This window comes from Chinchilla lanigera, unplaced genomic scaffold (assembly GCF_000276665.1).
Source record: "Chinchilla lanigera isolate Chin_1 unplaced genomic scaffold, ChiLan1.0 scaffold00001, whole genome shotgun sequence".
Lineage (NCBI taxonomy): Eukaryota > Metazoa > Chordata > Mammalia > Rodentia > Chinchillidae > Chinchilla > Chinchilla lanigera.
In genome coordinates, this window is record NW_004955402.1 from 469,027 (window position 1) to 489,431 (window position 20,405).

Here is a 20,405-nt window from a genome sequence, read left to right on the forward strand (position 1 = left end):
ATCCATCCACTCCTGTAACCGCTAAGCTACTTTCTCCATGGATCCACCTATTCAGTTCTAGGAGATTTTCTGGACTCTTGTAAGGTTTTCTAGGTATATAACTGTATCACTGGCAAATGGATAGTTTGACTTTCTCCTTTCCTATTTTATCCCTTTTTGTTCCCTTGGTTGACTGCTCTGGCTAAGGTTTCCAGTGCTTGGCAATCTTTCTGATCTTAAACAAAATGCTTTGTTTTTTTCCCCATTCAGAATGCCACTGGCTATGGGTTTGTCATAGATAGTTATAGTGAAGTATGATCCTTCCATACCTAATTTATTCTGGGCTTTTATCAGGAAATGATGTCATATTTTATCAAAGGCAGTGTTTTCTTTTCTTTTCTTTTTGTCTTTTTGACATATCTGTATTTCACTTTCTTCCACATTGTTCTGCCAGTATCTGTTCCTATTCAGATCTTTATTACGTCTTTTCTTCCACTCATTTGGGGTTTGGTTTGTTCTTGTCTAAGGCATTGAGATACATCATTAGATTATTTATTTGAAATCTGTCTTTTTCTGATCTAGCTGCTCATAACTATAAACTTCCTCCCCTCACGGGTCGCGGGGACAGAAACGGGGGACCTTGGACTCTCAGGCGTAAGCTCAGACCAGCCCTCTCACAGGGCTCCCCGTGCTGCCCCAGATGCATCCCAGGCAGAGAGGACTCCGGGCCTCCGTGCAGATTACATTTCTGCACAGCGGGGCTCTGGCTGGTGGTGTCTCTCTCCCTCTTCCTTCCTCTTACTTCTGTCCCACTTGAAGCCTTACCGTGTGCTCAGCACAGGGAGCCTTTTCTCACCCCAACTCCCTCTAAAACGTCTCTAGGAATTTTTCAAGTTTTTGTTCACAACTAAACCAGGCCTCCATGGTCACCACCTCAAAGACGCTCCAGTTGTTCTGATTCAGCTGATGATCCTGCGTGCTTCTAATCCTCCATCTTAAAATCCTTTATTTTCTTAATAATGTTTTTGGATATACAGATTTTTAATTTTGGTGAAATCCAATTTATCTATTTTTTTCTTTGTTAGTCATACTTCTTGGTATTATATACAAGAATCTTCTGCATTATCCAAGCCATTAAAACTTACTTTTATGCTTTCTTCTAAGAGTTGTATGGCTTTAAATCTTATGCATAAGTCACGGATCCATTTTAAGTTAGTGTTGTACGCAATGTGAGGCAGTGGTCCACTTTCGGTCTTTCCAACTGTGGCAACACTGTGTCGAAAAGATCATTCTGTCCCACTGAGTAGACGCAGCACCCTTGTCAAAAAGCACTTGGCCATAGCTTTACAAGTGCACATCTCTAAACCCCCAAGTTAACCCACCTCTCTCCACAGACCTATGCTTACACCCATGCCTATTGTTTGGATTATTGGACCTGCAGAAATTTTGAAACTAGAAAGAATGAATTTTCTAACTTTGTCCTTTCTCAAAATAATTGTTGATTATTTGGAGTACTTTGGGATTCCATGAGAGTTTGAAGAGCAACTTTTATATCTCCATGCACAAAAATTGCTGTTGGAATTTTGATAGAAACTCATTTGAATCTATTGACTGCTTTAGGTAATACTGCATCTTAGCAAGATTAAGTCTTCTTCCCTACAAATGCAAAATGTCTTGCCATTCAATTAGGTCTCCTTTAATATCTTTCAGCAATTTTTATAGCTTTCAATGTACGAATCTTTCCTCCTTTGTTAAATTTATTCCTAGGCATTTTATCCTTTTAGATACAATATCAAATGGAAGGATTCCCTTTTCAGATTGTTTCTTACACATGTTCAGTATGTGTACTTGGTCTCTGAGTGCTGATCTTGTTCTGAGCAGCTCTGCAGAATTCACTAGCTTTCTTGTGGGTTCTTTTGAGTTTTTTATATATAAGATCATATATAAAAATGGGTCAAGAGATGGGTTTTTTTTCTTTGCAACTGGATATCTTTTCTTTTTCTTGTCTAGTTGCTCCTGCTAGAACAACTTCTGTACAATATTGTGTATCAGTGTTCAAAGCAGGCATCCTTGCGTCTTCTGCTTCACATTAGAGGCAGGCCCTCAGGAGAATTTCCTCACCGACTAAGACGTTAGCTTTCATACTTGACCTGTTATAGTCCTGACTATGATATTCCCTTTATCTTGTTGAGGAATTATCTTTCTGTTCCCAGTTTTATGAGCGTTGCTATCACAAAGGATGTAGGTTTCTGTCAAATGTCTTCTGCGTCTATCAAGACACTCATGTGAGGTTTTGTCTTCCTGTATTCTATTAATGTGGTGTGTTATCTAGTCTAATTTTATGTTAAATAACAACCTACTATATTTTTTAAAGTACCATCATTGCAAAGTATATTTTACTGTACAAAAACTGTTTTCTGTGGGCCATTTTAAAGATTATTTGTTTTGTTCCCAGCATCATTGTAAGTATTAAAAGCATGCTAGAGAACCATGCACTAGGGTAAGCTTTAATCTCCTAGAATAACATCCTGGCAGGAAAGACAGAATAAGCAAGATAGGTAAAACATATGGCAGTTAACTAGCGATAAGTGATAAGGGAAAAATGCAGCAAAGAAAGGAGTGAAGGCTATGAAGAAGCAGCTAAGCTTTTAGATGAAAAGGCCTATCTCAGGTACACACCATAGTTCACATATAACTTGGCACTACTTTAGAAATACAGAAAATGCTTTCAGTAAAGAAGGAGTTGCCTAAATGAACTTCGTGTCTTTCCCACAATAACCCTCCGCCAAGCCACAGCCTAACCAGGAAATCCCATTTCCTTGTGGCTTTCTGTCCCCACCGGCACATATGACCCTGATGCCAAAATGAATGTGACTGTAGGTGTTCTGTGCCAGTGAGGACACAAATGAGATGCAGCACTGCCCTCCTGAGCCAGAGTGAGGCTGCAGACTCCATCAAGTGATGAATAAGGGGAGTAAGTTATATTCCAAATCAAATGCTCCATTATGTTCACCCTTTCTAATTTCCCTCTCCTTTATTCACGTTGATGATATTCAGGACAAGCATTTATCCGTAACTCCCAATACTGTGTGACTCTGTAAGAAGTTATAAAAAGTTAAATCTCCTCATTTCTTTTTTTTTTCTTTTTTTTTTTGTCTTTTCCTCCGGTACCAGGAATTGAACTCACGACCTTGCACTTGCCAGGCAGGCACTTTGCCACTGAGCTAAATCCCCAGCCCCTAAATCTCCTCATTTCTGACTCCAAAATACTATGGAATTTGACCATATTCTTCTTATCTTTAGAATAAATATAACCTGTCGATGAGAATGAAGAGAGGGCTCTTTGGTAACCTGACTTCGGCATGTAAGTAACAACCAAGTGCTTAACCAAATCACAGAAATCAAAAGAATGTCTGCACAGGTTTTTAAAAACCAGGTGTTCTACAGGTTATGCATGACCTAATCTAAATTATGAAATGGAAATGTATCTGTTGACAGCTGCAGAGACCCCCGCGGGGGGCTCCCTGGGGAATACACTGCCCAACTTTGGGCCCACAAGGCAGCCATCTCGGGCTCCCTCACTCCATCTGCCTCTCTCCGGCCCCACCGACAGGAAGGGCAGTGTGAGCAGCAGGAAGCCTGCACAGCCAGTCTTGGGCAACAGCCAGCCAATTAGCATGTCACCATGAGGGGCAGATGCACATGAATATGGAGCACAGGGCCTCGCTTTTCTGTTCAGTCTGTCAAGCCATGAACTTACTAATCCGTCCCAAACTCATGGGGATGCGAGCAGGCAGCGGGCAAGGAGGGGCCCAAACGCTGGTCTCCAGGGATGTGAAGCTCAGGAGCAGTCAGGTCCCGTCCGGCCCAGAGGGTACAGTATTCCTGGGAGGAAAGGCTTCCTTCACTGAGGAGCACTTCCTGGTGAAAGATCCTAGCCACAGAGTAACCCCCAGATTACTCCACATAGCACAGAGCGTGAATGTTGTGTCATTCATTTAAATAAGGATTTTTGAGTAAGATTTTTGAGTCTTGATGTAAGATTTAATCTTGATGCATGATTTTGAGTCTAAAAGGCAACAAGTGTAACTAGATGTTTAGTAAGAGAATCCAGACATGGAAATGAGATTATTGATTGACATGTGCCCAGATAGTATACAATGAAAATATACACCACCTAGTTGTATTTATCAGACTAGAACAATTTCTATGGAAAATTACTGTTTGCTGATCAACACCATTTAAGGCCATCTAAACACCGCCCCCCTCCTGTGCCACTGTGCCCAACTACCTCTTTGCTGAGCTATTAGCCATCATTTCCTTTTATAAAAACCATAATAGAAAATGTGGCCAAACAGACAAGAGCTCCCAGCAATACGGAGAAACAGCTCTGTGTGTGCAGAGATCTGCCTTTCAAATTCAGAGATCTCCAGAGCTGCATTTGTACTTGAAGGGGTTGTCTTTTTGTTAACCAGTAAATAGCTCATTCATATTCTACAAAGAAAACCCTCTAAGTTGAGAGAAATAGCCATATTTAACATTAGGTAGGGAAATGGGGCTGAAAGCAAGAAAAGAAGTCTATTTTACCCAGCTTTTTGGCCTAGATTAAAGCTTTCCTTTGTAATTTAAAGTAGCTTCTGTTTTTTCCACATGCAACAAGCAGAAATTTCATGAAAGGCTGAGAAGCACTATCCATAAACATAGACATTATGCCAGGGAACACGTTAAGAAGCCCATTTTTAAAAAGAAAACTTGGGTCCTTTTCTCTTGCTCTGCTGCACACCTTTCTTAGCGGTTGCAACCCCAAAAGATGGAGGGTGCTGCAGGGCACCTGAAGGGCAGTGACTGCAGGTGGCTTCGTGCTGGGCCACTCCCCATGGCACAAGGTGAAAAGTGACCCGGGTTAACTACCCACAGCTGGAGAGAAACCTCAGCGTTATAGGGGTGGGGGAGATGCTGGATGGTACCACTCAGGGCTATCAGAAGAAATGATACATTCTTCAGCATCTCAAAAAGTGACATTGGGAGATGAGACTGTGTTAACACCATTTTTAAGACTGTTTAGACATAAAAATAACAGGAGGCAGCTACCATGTTAGCAGGCAACAAAGGGAAGGAACATCATTCTCTTCCTCAATCACATGCCCCAGGACACGCACAGCTGCCCTCTTCTGAGCACCAGGCTTGGGAAGCTGCAAATGGGTCAGGGAGGCACATGGCCTCTGAAGTGGAAGAAGGGCAAGGACACAGCAAGGGTGTGCAGGGGCAAGAGCCTGAAGTCAGGGAGGTAAAATGAATGTACAGGGCGCACCGGCGACGTGGCTAGCCCTGAGGACGGTCCTGCTCGTCCAGGAGCCCTGCCCCAAGCACACGTGTCCATCAGGCCTCGTCTGGACACCCTGGGTGCCACCAGCAGGGAGTTACCATGTGCTCCGTGGAGACTGGCCACTCGTGTCTGCAGCAGCCAGGCAGGAAAGCCTCTCCCTCCCCTTGAAAACCGTCCACAGTGGCTGCCGCTGGGGGTCTGGACTTCCTGTCACTCTCCCCTAAGATCCCAGGGAAGGCTGCCCACGAAGACCAGGTCTCCCACAAACACCTCCTGGAGAGAGCACCAGGCCACACACTGGGTCCAGCAGGCTGCTCCCCGCCAAAAGGCAATGCCCTGGCTCCTCCAGGCCCAGTGACTTGGACAGGCTTGGGGGACCCCTGCATTTCTGGTGGTGCCCTTCCCTCAGTCGCGGTGATGCGCTCGCCCGCCCTGCTGTGCTGAAAGCCTTCCCCAGGAGCTTTCTAAGGCTTGAACAGCCGTGTGGTGAAGAAGGCAAAGCCTACCACATGGCTCCCAGACTCCCTTCTCCACAGTCGCTAACACCAGTGTGAAGTCTTGCTGCTCGCGCAGGCTCCCAGCCCTCGGTGCACTTCACTCACAAGCCCGGCACTGTGATCAGGGAGCCAGCATGGCTGACGGCAGGGCGCGGTCCCCCTGGCAGGCCTGCTGCCTGCTGCAGCTCCAGTCCACCACGGCCCGTTGGTCGCAGACCCCTGGAGACCTCCTTGCCGGGTCTCACTGCCACTGCCCACCGGGGCCTCTCTCACAAGCGACCCTAACAATGGCATCCTGGGTCCGTTATGACCGGAGGAGACACACTGTCTGCCACCCAGGGGAACACTGTGGGGTTCCAGCCTGCTTTCTAAAGGCAGCAGGGCGGGCTGGGTGCAGCTCAGCGGTAGAGCTCTTGCCTAGTGCGTGTAAGACCTTGGGTTCCTCCAGGCACCACAGAAGAACAAACACAAACAATAAGGCAGGCTGAACATCCCTCTGGAGAACAGCACTACCACGAGCGAAAACAAGCACAGGACTCCAGCCCTGAGCAGGGCGGCCTCCACACAGTGCACACGCGGCGCCATTTGCTACGAGGCGCCAGACTCTGGGTCCACACATCCAACGACACGCGCTCGCCCACGCACACCTCCCATGCCCCTCTCGGCCGGGGGAAGGCCTCCAGGAGGCAGCGCCTTTGGGTCCTTTTCTTCCACTGAGGCGTGGAACAGGCACCCAGAGCAGTGCTGGACTTGGTCACCTCTGAACTTTTCTATGGGTTTCCGCTGGCGTCAGCCCCAACTCCCGGCCTCAGGAGCAAGCGGGCCTCCTCAGCATGGGCGGAGTGCGCTGTGAGTTCCCCACGTGGCCCAGTGCTACGCCCCTCCACAGCCATGCTCAGAAGACACGCTCCATGAAATCCACCGAGCAGCAGCTTCCCGCTGCTCTGCAGGACATCGTCCTCTGCCTGTGATTACCTCAATGGTGCTTCCTCTAGAATACTCCCAACCCTGTCCAGATGTTATCTTTCAATAACGACTTCTCTTTCAGCAACTTCTGAAAACAAATCAGTCCTAGAATCTTGTTCCTTCAGAAGAGGCTAACTTCTAGGGCCAGGGATATAGCTCAGTGGCGTAAGCGCCAGTCTGGCAAGTGCAAGGTCCTGAGTTCTATTCCCAGTACCAAAAAGACAAATTAAAAAAAAAAAAGAAACAGCGCAGTTAAATAACTTCTCAGGCTGCTTGTTCCAGCTATCTCCAATTAAAACATCACATCCTGAGAAGAGGAAGGAGTCACAGCGCTGGAGACGCGGGGGCACAGGCCCTGGCGGCACAGGCTTGGGGTGCACGGCCCCTCTGGTCGAGGGGCCCTGCTGGTCTCTCACGGGCAGACTGGCAGTTAGCATCCTGGTTTCATCAGCCCTCTCTCCATGCCATCACCGCACTCCACACATGCACAACCACACGCGCGTGACGGAGAGTGAGACTGCGAGGGTGCTCTCTTCAGCTGTCCTACAAGGACAGGGGGCACAGACTCGGGCGCCCATCGAGTGTCGGCGGGGGGCACTACCCACATGATGCTGCCGCTGCCGCGCAGAGCTGTGCAGGGCCCCAGCCTGCAGCCCTCTGCAAGCCAGGCTGGCGGGACAGGCTGCAGGAGAAGTCTGTGCCCCACCATGCCTGTCAGGGCCCACAGCGTTAGAGCTCAGAGGCTCCGCTCAAGCCCCTCTGGCATCAAACGTTTAGGGTAATTTAAGTGGGTATGGTAACTGCTCAATACAATCCGTGTGTAGGCAGTCACATGGCCGCACACATCGCTGCGTTCAGACGCACACAGGAAACCTCAGCCTAACATCAAACATAATGCAGAAGGACCATAAATTATTATCATACAACACGGCCCAAAATATGAGCTGCCTCGGGGAAGAGCCCCGACCCAGACCACCGGGCCTCCCCCTAAGCAGACAGCCTGAGGGGCAAAGCAAGGTGTAGGGAAGGAAGACACCCTTGCCCAAGGCCACGGCCCCTCCTGGATGACCAAAGCAGGGTTCAGACAAGGACAGGCCTGCTCGTGCTTTACGTGCACCTCCTGAAAATCAGCGTTTCTCTTTCCGCTCCAGTGACTGTCGCTCCAGTAAGATTTTTAAGTTTTTATTTCCCTATTCTTTCTAGGAAGGAAGGAGCAAAAAATCACCTTGTCCCTCTGGAAAAGCTCCTGGGACTTCATTAAGAATGGAGGAAGCGGTGAAAAACCAATTCTCACCAAACACAGCCCTTGGTTTTGTCCTTTAAGGCCTGTGCTGGTCTCCACGGAGATGTGACGCATGCTCCCCACCCTGACGGGTCACCCAGATGCACAGGCTCAGGCCCTGCCTCACCCACACATCGAGGGCAGCTGTGAACACCAGCCTTGCATCCGCACTGCACAGCGCTCCCTTCCACACGCCACAGGGAACGCTTCGGGATGACGCTTAAAGCAAATGGAACAAGTGGCCACTGAGCCACAGCAACACGCTCCCACCTCCACTTGGAGGAGCACAGTGTCCGCCACATCTCTTGGCAGCAAGCACCCTCCGCCCGCCTCACCTGGCTTTGCCCCAACACGGCACCCTCCCCACTGCCGGACTCCCGTGGACAGAGCTCACTGTGGATGTCAGAAAGCCTCGTTCCTTCCCGGAAGAACTAAGTAGTCATTCCCACCACTCATGTCAGCCAAGCAGTCTGTGGGGGGGCGGGGTTCACACAATTCCTGGCACCCCAGCAGCACCACTGCCCATGACAGCACCCAGGCTTTCAAAGTCCCCAGACTCCTGAGCAGAAGGGCGAGTCCAAACCTCCCAAATTCCAAGGCTATACTCTAGGAAATAACCAGTCGGGACGAACGGCTTCTCCCAGAGCAGCACTGAACCCTCAGCGCCCACACAGGCCATCTCGTGCCTGCATGCCTGGCTCAGGGACACCAAGTGACACTCTGCCTTCCACCTCAGCTCTCTCTGGCCTTCGAGAACGCCGCTGGCATTACAGCATGCCGCATCATGCTACCACACGACAACGTCCCTCCGTGCCCTCCCCAGTGCCTCATAATCGTCAGGTCTGCAGTAAACTGATCAGCAACAGAGGCTCTTTCTCTGAACTTCCCCTGCCCAGCGCCCCACTCCCACCCCCAGGAAGCTGTGTGGGGCTGATTCTGTCTGATTACAGGAGCGCTGCCCTGACTTTCCCCAGTCACTTAAGCCGGTGTCTCGCTGCGTGTCCTCAGAGACCAGGGCTCCGTGCCGGCAGCGAGCGTCTAGACAGTATTCATGACCCATCTGTCTGGCACGGCCGTAGATGCAAACTATTAGAACTGAAACTGTTTCTGCCTCCTCCTCCTCCCGTTCCTCTTTTCCTTTCTGAAGCAGGAATCTGACACTGAAAATTACTATCATTGTCGCAGTTCTCAAAATAGCACCACCAGACTTTCATTAACATCCACACTAGACTGCTAAATATTTAAAGAAGTGAATGAATTTCATCTGAAGTGGGACAGCCCCACAAGCCAGAAAGCAGCAACAGAATCGCAACATAAATCTGAGAGGCTGCTTCTCTCTGGGTAAATTTAGTGTCACAGCAGGAGGAAATGATGCCTTAGGTTTATTAAAACTTTCCCTCCCGTTTGTTCTCTCCCTTTGCTTATTTGAAAAGGCAGAATTACTGTTTGAGACCCTACAAGATTTTCATTGAGCAGAAAACTCTTTTGAAGAAAGGAAGGCAGTAAATAAAAGAGAGGGCGGGGTGACAGGACCCGCTGTGACCCCCTCAGCAGTGGCTTGTCCTTGCCACCCACAGAGGGACCAGGTAGAGCTCACTGCTGCGGACGCAACCCTGGAACCTGACCCACACCCCTCCCAGCCCAGAGACTCACCTTGCTTTGAAGACTGCCTGGGGTCACCTGCACACAGGTCTAGGCTGGTGGCTGCTTCCATCCTCTCCTCCATGCCTGGGCTGGACGGGGCAGGGAGCCCTGCAGAACAGGCTCTGCAGCACCGTGAGCGCCCTGCAAGCAAGCAGCTCTGCAGCTGGCTGCCAGGACTGCCATCAGGATTGTGCAGGAGCTTCAGAGTCTCCAGGACAACACAAAAGACAGTCCCCCAGGTGCAGCACAGGCAGGCACCCTGCACGGGCACCATCGGGACCTGAGAGGTCTCAGCAAGCACCTACCGGGGACATTAGCATCTGGGCTGTGGGCCTGCCAGGCTGAGGGGCTCCTGGGCTCATGGTGAAGGGCACAGTGGCACAGCACAGCCAGCCCACTGCCTGCCACACCATCTATCTTCATGGCTACCTCCCGAGGGGCACGGGGACGGGGCCACCCTCCCGGCGGCCCAGTGCAGGTGTGGACAGAACCCAGGCGGGGCAGCTCATCATCAATGGAGGAAACCCTAAAGAGCTCAGTGCAGCCGGTGACCCCTGACACAGCAGGGCCCCAGGTGAATTCTTCACAATCTATCTAAAAATCCAGCATCAACCAAGGTGTTCACAATCTGTGAATCACATGCATAACTGCTCCTGGCACAATTACTTCTATGGGCCTTCAGACCAGGAGGCTCCACACCCCAACCCCTGCAGACCTTTTAAGAACTGAAGGATGAATTCCTGTTTTACTAGAAAAAACCATGAGAGGAAAACAAGCAAGCAAGCACGCAAACCAACCCAAACGGAAAGTCAAAACCGCCACTGAGCGCAGTCACAGCCGGGTCTGGGACCCAGCGCACTTGTTCTGGCTGTGCGCCTGCACAAGTCACCTGCCTCTGGGGCACCACGCTCCTGTGGCCCTGCCTGGGACGGGCCGGCACCCCACCCAGGGAGCCACACACCTCGGGTAACGAGGCTGAGTAGGTGCCTCGAGCCAGGCCCTGTTCTGATTGCTTCACCTGTGCTGCTTGCTCCATGGACTCCTCAGAACCTCACTTTGAGGGAGAGGCCGACATCGCAACCCTCATCACATCGAAGAGGAGGCACTAGGAGCCCAGCAACCTACTAGCCCATAGCGTGTGATGACCTCAGGAGCAGGGAGCAGAGCCTGGGGCTGCAGGCAGCAGTTTACATGCCAACGGGCAGTGGTCGTGCACACAGCTGTCTGTCACACTGTGGGGGCAATGGACACAAAGTGGAGACCTGCTCTGGTCAGCACAGCAAGTGGCTGAGGCCATGTACCCACACACCTTATGCACACCCTCACACACCTACTTATGCACACAGGCCACATACAGACCCATGTAGTCACACACCACAGACACTTATGGTAGAACACCCAAACATGTGCAGGCACACACCACACACACACACACACACACACACACACACACACTCTTGTACTCCTTCTGGGCTAGTGGGAAGCACCTCACACTTCCTCTGGACTGGGTATGACCCTGTGCTCCATACCTCAGGGTAAGGATATTCATAAGCCAAAGGTTGGTCCCTAAGAGCTGCTGATCAGGGAGCCCTGGCTGTCGTAAAGCACACGGTCTCTCACACTGTTGGTCCCAGAGTAAATACTCACAACAGAGCAGGTTTCACTTAGGTTAGTTCTGGTGTCTATGGCAACAAAACTCAATCTGGACAGTTTTGAGAGAGAGACCTCATGTCATCTTTGTCCCATCACAGAGGCTTCCAGAAACATACGGATATTCCAAGCCCCAGTCCGACACACAGTGTACAAGACCTTGAAAACAAAAGTTTTTAATCCTCTGATCAGACCTAGATTTTCCAAGCACAATTACCCATCACTTGGCCAATATTTACATGTCTTCTCATACAATGTGCAGTTTGTGAGGAGCTGCCTCACAGCAGAGGGCTCTGAGGGCCACGCTGACAGGGCACTGAGCGGCAGGGGAGGGAGGGAGCCGTCACGTGTCCACTATGCCCAGTGGATCCTATGAGGAGTGTCAGGGTCTGCAAAGATGTCAGAAGACGGGAAGACAGTTGCACCTATCAGGCAGCTTCTCTCTGGACCTCCAGATCTACCTGCCAAGGGAAGAAGCTGCAGGGCTCAGACAGCATATTCAGCGACTCCACAGGAAAGCAGGCAGCAGAATCCAGAGCATGGGAGTCTACAAAACCAGCAATCTAGACCTGCACATCAAAAGCACAGGGAAAAGAAAGAGGAGGGAGGGGAGCAACGCAGAGGGAGAGGAGAAAGATGGTAGGGGAGGAGAACGCACAGCGTAGATACACTCCCAGGGAGCACATCAACCCATCACTGTGCGTGGAGCTTCTTCGGATTCTGGTTCAAACAACTGTGAATGTAACAAATCAAAACATGTGCATAAGATAACTGCAGAAATAAGCACTCTAACAGGATAGTTGATGATATCAGAAAATTATTGTCAATGCTTATTGAACTAATCATAGAGGAATAAAGCTCTGGTGGTCATAGCTTAACTGTCCACACAAACCTGATGTGGACAGGTTTCCCACATGGTTGGCTGTGAGCCTAGGCACAAAGTTCTCATAAACAAAACACTGAAGGTGGAAGCTGCCAGCGTCACGTGGGACAGATGGCAGCAAAGGCATGGTGTGTAGTGAGTGGTGGCCAATGCCTTGAACACCAGTGACAAGTGGGTTCTAGCTCCTTTGTGGGAAAAGCTGAGGAAGCTGGAGGAGAGGGTCTGGGAAAGCAAGGCAATCCACTCAGGTGAGGCTGTGTTGGATTTTACTTGTTTGGTTCTGACTATCCTCAACGTCTTGGGGCAAGAAAATCTTTCTGAAGAAGTCCTGACGGTGAAGCCCTGGCTTCGTCTGCGTACAGCTTCCTGGCTTCAGTGCATCTGATGGGGAGACCTGCTTACTGCAGGACACCTGCAGAGGAAGCAGCAGCTCTGGCACCTAGCAGGGGTGGTAGCTGCTCCACCCTGACCTCCCTGAATCAGATCTTTCTGGCCCCCTGAAGACCTCAGAGCTGAAAATGAGGAGTGGCTCCCCTGGCTTCCTGCATCTCTGGTTCCTCGAAGACCCAGGGGCATGAATTCCTTGGCAGTCACTGCCACAGCAGCTCTGTTCTTACCTCAGCCTCCCAAGCACACCTCTCTCCCACGTGGTGCAAACCTCTGAGGGGCCACTCTCCACCAGGGTGCAGCTGAGCAGCAGGGCACTTATAGCAGGCACACAGGGGGAAGTGGGTTCGTAGAAGGCTGTGGGGCGTCTGGACCCTGGCATCGCAGACCCTCAGGTGGAAGGTGCAGCCCTGCACACTGGCTCCTCTCTGGGCCACCTACTCTCAACTCAACCTCCCGCCCAGCCCCTGCCCCAAGACAAGGCCACCCTCAAGGCTACCCCTGCTCCGGCTGCTCAGTGCCCTCCTCTCCCCATCCACCCCAGCCCCGCCAGAGCAACTCTCCTCTCCTGAGCTGTGCTGCGGAGCCCTCAGGCCTCACCCCGTGTCATCTCCCCTCACCTCTGCACATGCACACTTGAGACCTGACTCGCAGGGTCCTTCACCCTCCCCATAGCGCCAGTTACAATGGCAGAAGGCAGGTAACTAGTGATTCTGTTTGCATGATTTGTACATTTAGTGCTCATGAGTATGGTATTTTGATAGAGCAGCCAAAGGAAAAGTGTAAAAGAAGCTGGGAGCTCAGCATATTCCCCCTTCCCCAGAAAGACACGTGTAGAAACTTCCCCCATGATATCAGCACCAGCCTGCCTTCCACATCTGTGCAAAGCCCTTTGGGTCACACCGCAAACGAGGCACCTTGGTCAGTGACATGCAGTCGTGGCCGGCACAGCAGAGGGCAGAGGAGCGAGAAGCAGTGGTGCCCCTGTCTGGTTCTAGGCAGTGCAAGGAAGAGCTGTGTGCAGCTGCTATGAGGACAAGGCTCCTGTGGTCATCAGCATCGTGGACTGTATGCATCACAGTGACTTTTTCTTTCCAACATTAATTCAAGATGACAGACAGACAGAGACAGATCTGGTCTGGACAGCTGGGCACTGGTGCACACACAAAGCTGGGCACAGACTGGAAGTTTATTCCAGCCATCTGGGAGTCCAGGAGACTCCTCCTCAGTGTGCTCAGAACACTGAATATTTCCTTCAAGTGAGGGTAAAGTGTCCAGTGAGCCAATCCTGCTCTTACGCAGGTGCAAAGATGGTACACTTAGTTCTCCTGCAGTGCAGTGTTGACAGACGAGAATCCCTGTGATACTTCAACTTTCTCAAGGCGGAAAGCAAAAGAGAATGGAGGCGCAGGGCTGGCACTACGTACAAGGGACAGGGCGCTCTGTGTAGGAAGTGCATCGGCAAAGGACGCAACAATCAAATGTATGAATCCATCAAAACTGACAGATGGGGAGCCCAGAGACTTGAGCCCTGAGTACTCACGGGAAGTAAAACGCTCCTAGCTTCCTCTCCATTCTTGCTGGGCAGGACAGTGGGGCAAGAACACAGTCACCCATCCCAGATCATCTCTGGCCTCCATTCCTGGGAAGCCACATCCTTAACCACAGGAAGCACCTGCAAAGAGCAGGCAAGGGGTGTCCCCAGCCACAAAGCACAGAGGAGCCACAATTCCCAGCGAATGTCCCCATGTGACAAATGGCCACCTCCTCCAGTGCCTGGAGAGCGGGGACAGCAGCACGGGGCAGCCACTGGCCAGGTCCAACAAACTATCTTCAGCTGGACACGTCCCGGGGAGCCTTCCCCAGGGACAGGATGGTGGGCAACGGCCAGCACTGCAGGTGGCACTCAGGTTCAGACACCAGGACACTCCTGCTGCATAAGGAGAGTAGCTGACATGGACAGCAGATGAGCAAAGTCAGAGTCCACCTCCCTGAGAAAGGACAGGCATGCCAGGGGCAGCGAGGCTGTGGCTGTGAAGCCTGCACTGCCCATGCACATTATTTCACGCCAGTCCTCCCAGCACCCTGACGGCAAAAGTTAACACTGTTCCGTAGACACAGACAACCCTTGAAGGGGGTACGGTCACTTCCTTTAGCTAAAATTAAATCTAGCTCAGCTTGAAGCTACAGTCACAGTCCTGCCCTTTTGCCATCCTGCCTCCTGACTCACTACTGTTCTCACAAGAGAGAACAGGGTAAATGAACTCCCATTGTAAGTACAAAACCACAACGAGTTCTAGTTACACCTACATGTAGAAGCTATGACTGCAAATACAATTTTGCAAAATTGAGCTGTTTATGGATTTAATTGCTCTCCTTTGCTCCCAAACAAAATTAAAGGGTTTATTTTATTTAAATGAATACAAAAGCTACCTGTGGATGTGATTTCAAAATGAGGAAAGAATACTGATGAGAAAGAGAGAGGGGCAGGAGAGGAGGGTGGAAACAGACGGACCAGAGAGGAAGGGCAGAGGGTGAAGCACAGAACCGATGCGGCAGTGTCTGCAGACACAGACTGCGCTGCTCCGGGCGGAGGGCGGGCTTGATCGGCCTACTCGCCGCAGACCTCGCACCCCAGCCGCAGTGCCGCACAGGCCGCCGATGTCCTCTCCACATTTTGCCATGTGTGTCTGCTGTTACACACACCTACAGAAACCACAAGGAGAGGCTGCCCATCACTGTCCTTCTCCTGGGAAGACGCCCTGACCCGAGTCAAGCTGCCGACATCAGGGCTCAGACCTCAGGATGTTCTTGGTGCTCAGAGTAGCCAGGCTTGAGTCTGCATCAAGAGGACGATGGCGCTGAGGCACAGGAGGAAATGCAACATTCGCAGCGGAGTGAGTCCCTGGGCAGAACCCACACCGTAGAGGCTGGAGCAGAATTCATTCCCAGACACAAGATGGTGCCTCTGTGCTCCAGCCTCTTGGTGCGTCCTGCTGGTCCTCAGGAGAGGCAACCACACATCCCTGGACCACTGTTCTTGCCAGCAGCCTTCCTCCCTGGGCCCTGGCCTGTGATGGTCCCTGCGCACACAGTAGGACAGCGGTAGCGAAAGCATCCAGGACAGACAGAGCTGTCCCCAAGGAGACCAATGCACTGTGCAGAGGCCGCTGCAGAAAACATAAGCCATGCAGAACGTGGGCACAGCGCTGAGACAGCGCACTTCAGTCTCACCTTGAGAGCCGCATTTCAGTGCACAGACCTGGAGCAGCTCAGTGGAAGGAAGTGCAAACTGACACAACAGAGGGAAACTGCACCCTCAGACCCATGAACTTAGCAGCATAAATAGCAGACTCACAACTTGCCAGCACACAGTTTCATACCGGGGCACGCACGGCTTTCTCCCAGTATAAAAATACAGTAGGAACAGAGAGAGGTCTCTTTTGAATCCTCTCCCATTCTCTTGTCTGTTGCTGTGGTTCCTATGCAGTCTAATCCCCACTGCAAGCATTTTTAACTCTGTATTGAATCCAACTCCTAGGAAGAGCGTGAGAGAACTGAGGTCAGAAGCGGAGTGCACACGCAGTGACCCCACGAGAGCCCCAGGAAGAGGCTGTGTCCATGATCTTCCCGTCCCATAACCACCGTCTGTGGTAAATCAGCCTAGGAAGAGGAAAGACACACTTTGGCTCACAGCATCAGCGGTCTCAGGGTGTGGCAGGAGCCCACTGCTTCACACCTGCGGCAAGGCCATGTATCACCCCAGGGCTCACGCAGAACACAAAGAGCACAGCGGGAGGGCCAGGTCCCAACATCCCCTTGGCAGCGCGGCTCACAGGACAGACAGACTCCGGCCAGGCCCCTACTTCCCAGCAGCACCAACAGGGGAGCAGGACCCAGGCTCCGGGGCCACACATCCAGACCACTGCAAGGGCCAGGGCAGCACATATCCTCCCAGCTGAGTCACTGAGGAAGATTCGCAACCTCAGCCTGCTTCAGAAAGCACAGAAAGCGGCAATCCACTCTTCCTGCCCTCTGCCTCCTTCCTTGTCTAAAACCAGAGATCGAAAATCAATGAGCTTCAGACTCTGATTTCACCTTCTCAAGGCCAATAAATGCTCAAAGCCTCTGCCTTGAGGATTCAGTCATGTCAAGATCTCACACATATTGCTTCCCACGCAGATCTAATAGAAAAACACAAGCTAAGAACCTTTAGACAACTCATGTATGTCTATTTTCTTCATTACCGACTCTGCACATGTTTTCCTTTGCTTATTTAAAATTACTCATGAAATGATACACTCAAAAAATTCTATAAAGTTGGTGTGATGCACCCATATATCAATATATCTATCAATATATTGATATATCAGTATCAACATCCTGGAATCTATCTGCACTTCTTAAGCAGCAAGGCCCATTCTAAAACACAGAGCCACAACCACCTCTGAAAACAGAACCAAGTTCTGACTTTCAGACACATCATCTTTCTGCCCTAAAAGAAGAAAATACTTCCCTGTGAAAATGCAGTTTCCTTCCTTAACTGAAAAACAACAGCCTTTCCACGTCCTGACCACCCTACCTCCCGTCCACCTCAGAGTGGACAGCGCTCAAACTCAGGGCTCCCAAGGCGAGAGGGGGGACTTACAATTGAAGATGGCTGGAGGCGGATGCTCGGTCACCAGGAGACAGTTTTCCTCATCACTGTTGTCCCCACAGTCGTTCTGCTGGTTACAGACCAGTGAACCAAGATACAGGCATTTACCGCTGGTACAGGTGAATGTGCACTCTGAAAAAGTACAATGGAGACATGGAGCTGTCAGGGCAAGCTTGGTGCTTTTGAGTTGTTATTGTCATCAGCCCCCCCGCATCTGCGCGCCATGCTGGTCTGGGGACCGAGATTATCTGGAGACCCCAGGAAACCGGACTCTGAGGAGGAGGAGGAGGACCCTCAGGTAAGGACCTTCCTTCTCTGAAGTGCAGGGCTCGGCCCCCAGGGGACTTCTCAGAGCAGTCCAAGGCTGCTCACTACCGCACCACGAGTCCCACGGACGCTCTCTTCTCTTTCCTCACCCACCCTGCAGCTCCGCAGCTGTGGGCTCAGTTATCCTGCTGGGAACATCCCTGGAGTGGTCCACATCTCCAAGGAAGACGGAGCTGCCAGCAGGCAGGGCCCTGCAGAGCTCAGGACTCCAGACTGACTGCAGGACACGTGTCAGTTCCACTTCTAACTCAGTGAAGTACTTAAAGCCCGTTTCGACCACATCAAGGATAGCACTGATCTTATAATGTAGAACAGGGAGAAATGATGTAAGATTTCATGACCTAAAGTGGCATCCGTGCCAGCAGCCACACTGGGGAAATACAGAAGTATCCAGAGCCTACAGCCAAATCCCTGTAGGCCATATTGAACAGAATGGGCCAAGTCTGTAGGAATCTTATCTGAAAAGGGAATTTACTTTATGGGGATGCTAAAAACAAACTGTCACAGCCTCTCCCACTCTGGCCTCGCGTGGCTTTACCTGTCTGCAGCAGGGGCTGCAGGCCAGGCTCAAGTCCGAGGCCCTCTCCGCTACCCAGCATCAGCCCACCCAGGCCTCTCCCAGCCACACCCAGCACACACAGGATTGCACTGGACAAGCCCGTGTGCTCCTCAAGAAGACGCCTCTCCCTGTCATAAAGAGACGGGCCCAAGGCCTCACAGTGCTCTTGTGAACACATGAGAGAGATTACAACTCTTGTCTACTCACATCCTGAATGACCACAGAGCAAGGGGCCAACAGAGCCCCTGACCTCACTTAGGGTAACCAGGAGCTCAGCCCCACACATGTCCACGCACGGTCAGGGTGGATTTGTGTGCTGAGGGGCCCAGCCACACGATGAAGCCACTGCAGCCCAAACACCACCACCCCACAGGTGGAAGACTGAGATCCAGTTCTTAAAGTACATCCATGATGGGACTTTCTTCAATTTAAAGAAAGAATTTATCTTCCTTCCCAAAAGAAATGTTGGGCTTCAGAGTAATAAAAATATGGGAAAAAAATTAGTCAAAAGCAGGTACTTTTGGTGTTGCTGAAATAATACTGAGGAATAAAAAGAATAAACTAACCTTTGAGTCAAAGTCAAACTGAAAATTTGACCATTTCAGTGGTCTGAAAGGTTCTGAAGTGAGACTACAATATTCAAGCCTGCTGGACCTTTACTCCAGCAGGGAAAGGAAATTCACATCGTACTCATTTCAGTTTGTGTGAGGGAGACACGTCTATAATAACAACAGATTTTCAACAGAATGAAGCACTTCAACAGAATCATTCATCCATTCATATAACCAATACACAGCCCCTCTCCACCACGCACTAGGCACAACACACGGACAGAACAGAGACAGCCCTCTTCCAAGAGCTCACAGCGTGAACGGCTAACAAATGAGAACTGCGATTAACCATCTGCAGACTCTTGCCAAGGCCACACACCTTCCTTCTTTATATTCTTCATTCCCAGGGTGCACCCCAGCCTGTAACAGGCGCCAAGCGGTAACACAATGCATAAGCGATAACTACTGTGAAGCAAGCCCCGTGAGATAACGCGGGCAGGTATTATTACTGCACCTTATCTGCCTTCGCCCCATCCCACCACTTGGCCTCTGGGCTTCCAAATCTGCCTTTGCAAATGTGAGACTCACCCATAGTGCACACCAACACACAGAGCCAAGTCCTCCGCATGGCGGGTCTTCTCTGTCGACTTTAAGCTACTGGAAGGCCCCGTGGGGGTGCTCAATGGCTCAGGAAGCACTTCCTTCTTATGTAATGGAACGATCAACGCCAACCCCAAGAATTTCAAATTCATACAACCCAAATCCTCTCGGTGGTGAATCATTAGCCCAACATCAACCAAAGGTCTTTCCATCACACGGCTACTTGAAGCAAATTGATGGCACTGAAATTCTGAATTTACTAACTTTCTGATGTGATACAGAAAATATTAGAACACTGCTACAGTGCTGTGAAATATCAGAGCTAATGTAAATGCTGGAGTGAAGCTGCAGGCCAGAGTAGAACATCTGTCCAAACAAACTGGGTGTTGGCAGAGGCTGGCTTCCAACTCGTTCCTGACTCACCCTCGAAGCCCAGCTCCACCACACTTGGTACTGAAAAGCTCAGTGCATTCAGGTCCTCTAGCACACAGGTTACTACGGAGTTCTGGTGAATGTGTCCTTCGCTGAATGCCTAAAAGAAAGGCTGTCACCTCAGCTGCACACCGGGGTCCCCAGACATACCTGAGGCTGGGGCAGCCAGGTTCCTGCCCCACCCCCTAGAGGTCTCCAGAGCAGCAAGGGTGGATGCCAGATGGCCAGGACGAGGATCGCAGCCCTCGAGAAGCAGCTGCTCATTGGTCCTGAACCCTGTTTTCAGCTGATCATATCCTATTTAAGTGCTTAGCTGGTGTCTGCTAACTTACAAAAAGAAAAACTGAAAAGCAGTCTCTCAGGGTAGGCAGGTGTTCGGGTAATTCCTGGACACGGGGCTACTCATCAGGCTCTGTTCTGTGGACAGGGCCATTCAGAAACTGAGGAACCAAAGCGGTTTTCACCCCAAACAACACCTTTACACACCACACCAGGAAATGTCGTAAGGGGGTAAAATTAATGTCAAAGAAAGAAGATGGAAAAATAAATTTAAAATTTACAGTGCTTTGTCTATTCTCCATGGAACTTGCTGAGGGTTTCTGCCAGTCCAGAAGTTGAGGGAGATGAAGGAATGTTAAACATTAGAAACATTCTGGTAACAAGGT

At 50.7% G+C, this 20,405-nt stretch overlaps 1 protein-coding gene across 1 annotated transcript in view; it reads right to left on the reverse strand.

Moving 5' to 3' along the window:
• Positions 1 to 20,405, reverse strand: part of Ldlrad4 (low density lipoprotein receptor class A domain containing 4) — a gene marked incomplete in the record, with an annotated part of 124,700 nt that overhangs the window by 84,850 nt on the left and 19,445 nt on the right. Inside the window, 3 exon segments of the mRNA XM_013512658.1 lie at positions 9,704 to 9,835; positions 17,263 to 17,403; positions 17,692 to 17,896. Of these exon segments, the coding sequence (XP_013368112.1) occupies positions 9,704 to 9,776 (73 nt within the window).